Consider the following 10460-nt stretch of genomic DNA (forward strand, 5'->3'; position numbering starts at 1 on the left):
TAGTAGATAGAGCAAAACCTAATCCAGGATCAGCCCTCTAGCTGTTATACTCTTTATAAGCAGGAAGCGGAATCCTACCTTTCCTCTTCGAGATAAAAGTGAAGATCTTAGACTAGTGCGGAAATTCCCAAGATCAGATAACACGGACAAGGAGCAGGTTTTGTGTGAATGGGCCTAGAGCAGGGGTGCTCAAACATGGTCCTGGAGGGCCGGTGTCCTGCAGAGTTTAGCTCCAACTTGCCTCAACACACCTGCCTTCAAGTTTCTAGTATGCCTAGTAAGAGCTTGATTAGCTGGTTCAGGTGTGTTTAATTGGGGTTGGAGCTAAACTCTTCAGGACACCGGCCCTCCAGGACCGAGTTTGGGCACCCCTGGTCTAAAGTCTTTTTCCAATGCACCATATATATTTTTTTCTTCATGTTTGTCCTTTGTAGTTGTATCACATTTTCATTTTGAAATCATTATATAAAATAATAATAAAATCAATTATAAAATGCCCATGGATGTCAGGAACCGAAATGTATTTTTTCATTAGTGAAGAACTGAATGAAAAGAGAGACTTCATCTGAAGACAAAACACATTATGCAGCTGCCATGTAACTTGAGCGGGAGCACAGTGTTTTAATGTTTCTTTGAATACCTGTTAGTTTCTTTTTTTTTTTTAATTTTCAGAAGATACCTACTCTTCAGAAGAAGTTGTGGACCAGCAGCCAGTTCTGGTTAAAGTGATGGACACGGCTGATCAGGTAATGATGCCCATTTGTCTCTTTTGAGAATATTCTGCTTTATGCAGATTGACACCTCATATTTGTATCAGATTGATCTTCTTATAATGGTTGATGTTTTACTTTCTCATAAAGGAAGTTTGTTGCATAACCTTGGCAGCAGCTTTACAGTATGCAAACAAATCTGTCTTTATTTAAATCAGGGTGGACCAGTCAACTGTGAGCGCTATTTAAGCTGGGCCAATGCCTTCATCATTGTCTACAGCATTGACAACCGGAACAGCTTTGAGGCCTGCCAGCAGTACTTGGAGACCGTGACCCTTTACTCAAAAGGCCTGCAGCCAGAAGCTCCTGTCATTCTTCTAGGCAACAAAGTGGACATGGAGAGATACAGGTGAATTAAACATCCTTTCTATTAGATTTCAGTAAACATTGCTATTATAACATACAGTATAATGCTGGTAATGTATCTTAAAGAATAGTTCATCCAGAAATGAAGATTGGCTGCAATTTTACTCACCCTCAGGCCATTCAAGATGTAGATTAGTTTGTTTCTTAATCAGAACAGATTTGGAGAAGTTTAGCATTTCATCAGTTGCTCAGCAATGGATGCTCTGCAGTGAATGGGTGCCGTCAGAATGAGAGTCCAAACAGCTGATAAAAACATCACAATAATCCACACCACTCCAGTCCATCAGTGAACACCTTGTAAATTGACAAGCTGCATGTTTGTAAGAAACAAATCCATCATTAAGTCGTTTTAACTTCAAACAATCGTTTCTTGCCAAAATACAAATCCATAATAACGTTTCTCCAGTGAAAAAGTCCATCTCCTGTTGTCTCTCACGTCAAAATCCACCCACATATTTGTTTAGAACTGTTTTGGACTGTTTTTGCAGGTATGCAGTTATTGATCTGTGCATATTTCTCTCCTGGTTCAGACAAGGCGACTTTTTCACTGGAGAAATAAATAATAATATTGATAAAGGACTTTAGAGGTATTTTAGCTGGAAGTGATGGTCTGAATTTAAACCATCTTATTGATGGATTTGTTTATTATAAACATGCAGTGTTTATATCACCATGTGAACTACTTGTGGATTATTGTGATGTTTTTATCAGCTGTTTGGACTCTCATTCTGACGGCACCCATTCACTGCAGAGGATCCATTGGTGAGCAAGTGATGTGATGCTACATTTCTCCAAATTTTGATGAAGAAACAAACTCATCTACATCAAATGTTCATTTTTGGGTGAACTATTCCTTTAAGTGTGAATCTTAAACAGCCAAATTTCCTGTGTCAGAGTATGTGCTAGTCAAAACACTAACTAAGCACAGCAGGAAATAGTGCATTTACATAGTTGTATGAATGTCCTTTTGTTAGTTTAACTGGAAGAACATATGACCTGTGGCTGGCTATAATTACGACAATTATGCTTAGTACCACCGCAAGTTATTTAGATTAAAATTTTTCATGACCCTGAAATGTTTAAGTAAGGATTTGATCGGTCCAGGAGATGGACATTTATCGCCTTTATATTTTCCTTTAATTACGCAAACACAGTGCATGATTTATGCAGTATCATACTTAAAAAGACCATAATACAGCTGGACTCGATCAAATATATCTATTTATGTAACCGCAGATTAATGTGTGCTTCTTTGCCAGCCACACTTTAAATAAAAGCGTTAACTGCTCATCCCTTGTTTCTTTAACTCTTTATTTAACAATTTTACTTAAGGCTGCAGTTTTCATATGCACTTTTTATTAGGTTTTGTTTTGTTTTTATCCATTATTACATGGTTACTTTTTAGTATTTACTCTATGCACACTATCCTTCAAATTATTTGGGGTTGGTAAGCTTTTTTTAATGTTTCTAAAGTAAGTCTCTTATGATCACCAAGGCTGCATTTATTTGATTAAAAATACAGTAAAAGCAGTAATGTTGAGCAAATGTATTACAATTTTAAATAACTGTTTTCTATTTTAATATATTTCAAAATTTAATTTATTTCTGTGATGCAAAGCTGTATTTGCAGCATCATTCCTCCAGTCTTCAGTGTCACATGATCCTTCAGAAATCATTCTAATATGCTGATTTGCTGCTCAAGAAACATTTCTTATTTTTATCAATGTTGAAAACAGTTGTGCTGCTTCATATTTTTGTGGAAACTGATGCAGTTTTTCTGGATTTTTTGATGAATAGAAAGTTCAAATGAACAGCATTTATTTGATGTATAGAAATAATAGAATGTATGTAATAGAAATCCTTTGTAACAGTCTAAATGTCTTCGATGTCACTTTTGAGCAATTCAAAGCATCCGTGCTGGATAAAAAAAATCACACTTACCCCTTTTGAATGGCATTTTTAGTTTAATAAAAATGTAAGTTAGGTTTAATCAAAATATTTATTAAATGACATTAATTGAATAAATTTATTATTTAAATGATTTTTTTTTAAATTGTCATAAATTCAACAGCATCATGTTTTTTATTTGCTTTCTGGTATCAGCTTATTTTATTGACTCAATTTAACCACACTAAATTAATCATTATTTACAATACTGTTTTTTTCCCCCATTGTTGCACAACAGCATACCTGAAATAACCTGCATATATTATTTTTCATATATTATTTTTAGATTTTTGTAAAGAGGTCCATTTTATGTAAGGAAAGTGAATCAAGCATGCTTTCATAATGCGTCTTTTTTACATCTTTTTTAGACAGGTGAGTAAGGCAGATGGTGCCGCTCTGGCCTTGCGGTTCGGCTGCCTATTCTTTGAAGTTTCCGCCTGCTTGGACTTCCTGTCCGTTCAGCACATCTTTCACCAAGCCATTCGGGAAGTGAGGCGAGAAACACAGAGGAGTATCCGTCCGCTCTTCATCAGCGAAGACAAGTCTGCGATCAGCCTGTCCTCTGCCCCTCCCCTCACCGCCTGCTATAAAGAGCTGCCCACCCCAGCCACCGCAAAGCTGGTTACGGTCAAGTCCTCGAGAGCTCAGAGCAAACGCAGAGCCCCCACGCTTACACTGCTCAAGGGCTTCAAGATCTTCTGATGTAATGATGCCCTCTTCTGATAATGGAGAGGATCTACAAGAGGGAATGCTTGTTTGGATGTCGCATTGGCTCATTTAGCATCAAAGCTAACAGAACCTGAAGGATTGCAACGTCTCTCACATACTTGAGAATGCGGTAACTGTATGAAAATGGACAGTGAGCTAAATATTTCCGAGTGCTAATGAATGTCTTTGATAGCATTTCAGATTATTCTGTTATAATTGTTGATTTTTTTTTGTTTGTTTCACTACTTTTTGCACCAGTATTATGCTTGTGTTTTATTGTGGCAAAACCAATTTCCACTTAATATATTAATTTCAGAGGATTCATCTGGACTTTTTTTTTTTTTTTTTACACAGCAAAACACAAAACCTAATCATGCACAGAATACCAAAGAAAGTTTCAGGACAAAGTGTAGCGCTTATCTTTATTTGTTCTTGTTAAACTGTAAAAAATAATGTTAATTAAACACTGAAATGACCCAAGTTTATCATATTGCATCACATCAAGTGAGAGAGAAGAGAATAATTTACATTGCTTTATGTGGGAAGCATAAAAATATGAAAATTAAATATTTGGTTTAATCCATAAAAGTTTGTATGGTAAACTATTACTTTATGGTTCAGAAAAAAAGTTAACTCGTGACCAATTTTGATGCACTTTTACATAAAAAGTTTTTTTTAATAACAAATAGAAAACTTGCATTTTGAAACATAAACTATAAAACTTGAAATTAATATATGTGTAAATATATTATGTAATTATAAATCAGGTTGGTTGACCCAAGGCTATAAGCATATATTTTGGGCTAGGGAAACCAAGTGCAATAATTATTAAACACTGGTGGCCAAAAGTTATTATAAGAATAATTGATTCTTTTATGTTTTTGAAAGAAATCTCTAATGATCACCAATAGAGCAGTATTTGATCAAAATACAGTACAACACTAATATGAACAGCATTTAAAATAACTGTTTTCTATTGTAATATATTTTAAAATGTAATTTATTCCTGTTGATTTGCTGCTCAATAAACTTTTCTTATTATTATCAATGTTGAAAACATTTGCAGCAAAAACTGTTTTCAACACTGATAAATATAAGAATTATTATTAATAATAATTGAGCACCAATAATAAGGGAGCAGTAAATCAACATATTAGAATGATTTCTGAAGGATCATGTGACACTGAAGACTGGAGGAATGATGCTGAAAATTCAGCTTTGCCATAAAGGGAATAAATTACACTCAAAAACATATTAAAATAAAACTATTAGTTTAAATTATAAATATATTTACAATATTACTGTTTTTACAGTATTTGCATAAAAGCAGCCTTGTGAGCATAAGAGACTTTATTCAAAAACATTTAAAAATGATTCTTATAATAACTTTTTGCTGTCAACGTAAATGTAATAGACATCTCCTTTGGAGAAAAAAAAAATGATTTTGGCTGACCACAAATTTGAATTACTGTGGGTATGCGCCCCTTTCGATGTGGGTTAACTCTAAAATATTCTGTCAACCAATCAGATGTCTTCATTTGGAATATAATGTGAATATAAAGTCAACATAAACAGTAGAACTAAGTTAAAATGCAATTGCCTCAGATGAAGCTATTGCTTGGGGGGAGTTTTGGGACAGAGTCTCTACATCTGTGTTGTGGACGTCCTCTTCCCCTTGTCCTTCCTCTGCAGGTTCGGGATACAAAGTAGACACATTCCCATCCTTCCAGGTCACCACAATTTCTCCGGGCTTCAGTCCCTCTGAGGCTTTGCTGTCGTATGAAGGCTCTTCCCAATCCCTATGGCTGTTGTGTTCGGATGGGGTGAACTGGGTTTTCTCCTCCTTGACCTCTGTGACCTTATCAGTGACCATGACCTGCAACTCCTCCATTTCAGGTTTCACCGCTGTGACTTTTGAGGCTGCTTTGTATTTGGCTATTTGCTTCCTGTTCCTGTATGGGAAACATGGATGTTATGGAAGCTATGAAATTAATGTGGACAGCAGCTCATATGTTGTCAGAATTTGATGGGACATTTTTAAGTTTATATTAACCCCTTAACTGTCATCACCCCCCCCCCCCCCCCCCCCCCTCATAAATCACTCTATATCTCCCAATAATGTTTTAGTAAGATGATATTTAAATGTTTAATTTTATGATCAACGCTGTGTAGTTTGTATTGTGGGGGGCACAACATATAATACAACACCATGACGATTGAGAGATTTGCAAATATAAACCTTACTCAAAATCCTGATGCATCATATTTGATAGACACGATTTTTCTAAAAAAGAAATGACGTGTGGATAATCAAGTAAACCTACTGGCTTCAGTACAGTAAGTGTTCATCTTTAAATATTACTAACAATATAAAAAATATTCTTACTTTACAAAAAATCAGTAGATTTCACAGCAATATTGTACAGCAAAAAGACACATGTACCAGAAGGTGGACGTTTTCAGAATTATACTAAAATGCCTTTTATTTGCTAAAAATTTATAAACAGACGACAGAAGGCGTGTAACAGATTGTGTACAATAAGGCAAAGTATGGATCATTTAGAGGCCTTAGAAATTGGTGTATCAAATATGATACAGCAGGCTTTATAGAGTTCAGTTCAAAATAGTTTTCAGACCATCATGTACATAAATAAAAGTTAGAACATGTAAAGAAGTACAAAGAAAAGTCTAAACCCCTTAACCGTCACCCCCCATGTTTTAAAATAGGCATGAAAGTGCACTATCCAAACTTAAATTGTTGTAATTTATGAACACTTTGCAATACAGACCTAAGGTTGGTCTCTTTTTAAAAAAGTCAATTAGCAGATTATGGCAAAAGTTTTTTTTCAAGAAAAAACTTTTTCAAAACATTTATTTTTTTTGCAAAAATAATAATAATAATAAAAAAAATTAAAGTATCAAAAAGTTATAGAAGTTAAAATTTATTGTAAAGAAAATACACTGTACTAATTTTATTATATTTTGTATATAATACATATTTTACATAACAGGTTTTACTATAAAATTGCTATAAAATGTAAGCCTTCTGTCTAAATAAGTTATGTTCCAAATTTGAAGTTGATCTGAAAAAAATGGAGGTTTCTGTAAGATTTTATTTAGGGCGTTGTACCACAAACAGCCACCGGGTGCCATCCAAACTCCATAGAATTTTTTTTAATGCATTTTTCTTTAACATAAGTTGAAATTTCTCTGCCAATATTGCTTCTATCACAAAATGCAATATGGAATCCTGAGACTCAGACCTTTCCAATGATATGTTTTTTTGTCAAGATTATAAAAAGTTTTGATTGTAAAAGACATTTTGTAATATGACACTTGACACCGCCCGCTAAGGGGGAGGAGACCACCAAAACATTTTAAAGTACCATTTCCATGGTAACGCAATGTTTGATTTCAAAAGGGTTTTCTCAGGATGAATCTTGGGCTTCTTAGCTTTCAAACGATATATAATTTATGATGATTACTAAAACATTTGCTAGAGAAAAAGGACGACAAAAAAAAAAGAGCGCCAAGCATCCCACAGGTGGGACGGTGACAGTTAAGGGGGTTTTAAGATCTCTGACTTTTTATAGCAGACTTTAGTATCTTGGCAAATTTACTTGCGAAAGACATTGTAAGGTTTCAAAATCTGAGAAGCTCTTGAGATCTCTTCTAAAACATCTCTAGCAGAAACTAGAGTTTTTCTCTTATGGATCACACTTATAAAAATAATTAGAACTATAAGCCTGAAAACCTTTTGAAGTTCCGTAAAAAAAAAAAAAAAAAAGATGATTATTTTTTCTCTTTATTCTTTCAAAATTGTGTATTAGTGCTATAAATAACCCAGAGAGACCAGCACACTGATCTGAAGAAAAACAACCCAGGCTCATGAAAATGATATGCCTGTGGCAACATTTTTTTCAAAAATAATATCACATTGCATGTCTTGCATTAGTTTCAAAGTGAACTGTATAGTGGTGTGTTCAATTTTCTCAGAATCAGATAATCGTGACTTTGGTTAATGCACATATTGCGGCAGTTCGGAAATCAAATGGCTGATGACCATGCAATTTTACCTTGTTTTTACATGGCTTTGAGCACTTTTTTCGAGCAGTGTTCCACTGGAATCATACCAGAGCGCTTTGCATCGAAAGTACTCGGTGAGTTACTGAGCAAGCTTACTTACTACATAGCAAAGGCGATAAATATGATAGATATGTGATGCTTTAAAATGTATTTGAGTATATATGTCTTTACTTGTGTATTTGTTTACTTTAAAACTGCTCTTTGTTAACTATAGTCATAATGTTATTAACCCAATGTGTTACTCGTGTGCTACTAACCTATTAGCCATCATGCCCATGACCATCAGCATAGCACCAATCAGAAGACCCAGAAAAGCAAATGCCAGCATGCCAAACTTCCACGTTGTTGCTGTTAAATGAGAACGGCATTGAACAGTTTGTGAGTATTAGTGTGATGCAAGTACACTTTTTTCACATAGCAACATCCAGATGTGCATTTCAAGCCATTTCATGGATGGGCATATTGAATTCTGTAAATATGAGAGACAAGGACATCACAAAGGAACACACTCACGGTCCTCTGTGCGGTAATACCACTGTAAAAACTTCTTCTGTGCCTCTGTCATTCTCGGTGCAGGCGGCCCTTCAGCATAGTCAAACTCATCGGTCTCTAAATCGCTTTCTCTTCTGGACCCTGTGAGAATCAGTGATGATGAGATGTATAGTATAGAATCATACCATGAAGAGACGAATTGAAGAAGGTCAGTGGAGCTTCTTTTCATGTTGCAAACGTGGCAGAAAACACTCTTACACTCTTGTGAAAGGGAAGCCAGACACTGTGCACTGTGACATTATTCTCATGACAATGAAGCACATTCCCCTATAATTCATTCAGTGGTGCAAAAATAAATCAAAATAAAAAAAGAATAAAATTTTCGAATACTTCGATTTTTCATGGAAATATGTCAAAATGCAAAATAAATCAATAAATGTACTTCCCTAGTTACTATATTGTACTCACTAGATTATTAGTAACGATTACCATGTAAAAGTTTGGAGTCGGTACGATTTTTTAAAGGGGTCATATGATGCTTTTTTAAAGATCATTATTTTGTGTATTTGGTGTAACAGAATATGTTGACATGCTTTAATGTTCAGAAAACACATTATTTTTCAAATACTGTACATTATTGTAGGTCCTCTATGCCCCGCCTCTCTCAAACGAGAAAGGAAAACTTGAAATCGCATCATATGACCCCTTTAAAATTGATATTTTCAGTAAATACGCATTAAATTGATCAAAAGTGACAGCAAGGATGTTTATAATGTTACAAAAATCTCTATTTTAGATAAATGCTGTTTTTTAAATGTCTATTCATCAAAGAATTCATATTCAACAAGGTATCAGTTTCCACAAAGATATGGAGATATATTATACACACACATATACACACACACACAAAGAAAAACAAGTAGATAGAATACAAAAATAGAACGCTAGTGTGTAAAAAAAGCAAAAAAATGAAGATAAATATAGATAAAGTAGAATTAAAATAGAATAGAAAGTGCTAGAGTTAAAGGGTCAAACAACAACTGTTTTCAATATTGATAATGAGAAATGTTTATTATGCAGCAAATCAGCATTTTAGAGTGGTTTTAAAATAGAAAACAGTTATTTTAAATTGTAATAATATTTCACAATATTACTGTTTTTACTGTATTTTTGATCAAACAAATGCAGCTTTGGGAGTGTATGTCAACCCAGATGAAATGAGCATGACAATAAATAATACATAAATAAATAATAGTTATTAAATTATTCAGTTGTTATTTTCAGCCTCTACTCACTCAGTTTATTCTGGCAGACGTCGCCCGCATCCAGAGATTTCCATGTGTCGTGTTCACCCGTGTTCAGTCTGAGTTTTCCTTTCTCTGTGCTCAATGCCAGAGAGTTTTGCAGGCTGATGAGCTGTTGAGCTTTGCACTGCCATTTGATATGTTCACTCGAATCACAAGCGATAGTCTGGACTGGGTCAGTGTACACGGCAGAGAGACACCTCAGGGTTCCTGTGTTTACTAGGAACCAGTGATCTGTCCACTTCCACTGCTGCAGGACTGAGTCCAGACTGCATGTCTTTAACTCAACAGCTCCTTCATACGAGTCCTCTAGACACAGACCTTCCTTCATGCTATGGATCGTAAAGCCAATTGTGCCTTGAAATAAAAATGGACTTTTAGCATAGATGTGTTTGTGTAGAAGTCTGTTTTAGGGCCATTAAAATTTTTGCATTGTGACATTATTTTAATGACAATTAAGCACATTTACACACCAAATTCTAATTGCTATAATTAGAAAAATTCTAATCGCTAAAATAATGTGTTTTAAATATGAGGATTTTTTGTAGAAATGTTTATTTTATTTTTTGTAATTCACATTTGCCACAATAGTAATTGTCATGAAATCACAATTAAGCACATTATCCCTGCTATAATTCATCTAGACATTTTTTTAGTAATTCCTGTTTCTCACAAACAGGAATTGACATTTACATTTAGTCATTTAACAGATGCTTTTATCCAAAGCGACTTACAAAAGAGGACAATAAAAGCAGTCAAAACTAACAAAAGAGCAACAATATATAAG

At 34.5% G+C, this 10460-nt stretch overlaps 3 protein-coding genes across 4 annotated transcripts in view; 2 read left to right on the forward strand and 1 right to left on the reverse strand.

The window, feature by feature from the left end:
- The window catches only part of rasl12 (RAS-like, family 12), an 8516-nt gene extending 3791 nt beyond the window's left edge, over positions 1-4725 (forward strand). Inside the window, exons 5-7 of the mRNA XM_016452264.1 lie at positions 673-746; positions 929-1119; positions 3452-4725. Of these exons, the coding sequence (XP_016307750.1) occupies positions 673-746; positions 929-1119; positions 3452-3785 (599 nt within the window). The 3' untranslated portion in view covers positions 3786-4725. The remainder of the gene's footprint in view (positions 1-672; positions 747-928; positions 1120-3451) is intronic.
- A 380-nt stretch (positions 4726-5105) lies between these two features.
- LOC107662290 (uncharacterized) overlaps positions 5106-10460 on the reverse strand; it is a 6977-nt gene continuing 1622 nt past the window's right edge. For both annotated transcript variants that reach the window (XM_016452257.1, XM_016452258.1), the window contains exons 3-6: positions 9665-10030; positions 8391-8510; positions 8135-8225; positions 5106-5743 (exon numbers count right to left, since the gene is read on the reverse strand). In XM_016452257.1, coding sequence (XP_016307743.1) covers positions 5377-5743; positions 8135-8225; positions 8391-8510; positions 9665-10030 — 944 coding nt within the window. In that variant the 3' untranslated portion in view covers positions 5106-5376. The remainder of the gene's footprint in view (positions 5744-8134; positions 8226-8390; positions 8511-9664; positions 10031-10460) is intronic.
- Positions 8509-10460, forward strand: part of LOC107662289 (abhydrolase domain-containing protein 2-A-like) — a 31301-nt gene continuing 29349 nt past the window's right edge. Inside the window, exon 1 of the mRNA XM_016452256.1 lies at positions 8509-8577. The gene's annotated coding sequence lies outside the window, so the exon portion shown is untranslated. The remainder of the gene's footprint in view (positions 8578-10460) is intronic.

Source organism: Sinocyclocheilus anshuiensis, unplaced genomic scaffold (assembly GCF_001515605.1).
Source record: "Sinocyclocheilus anshuiensis isolate Anshui unplaced genomic scaffold, SAMN03320099.WGS_v1.1 scaffold579, whole genome shotgun sequence".
NCBI lineage: Eukaryota > Metazoa > Chordata > Actinopteri > Cypriniformes > Cyprinidae > Sinocyclocheilus > Sinocyclocheilus anshuiensis.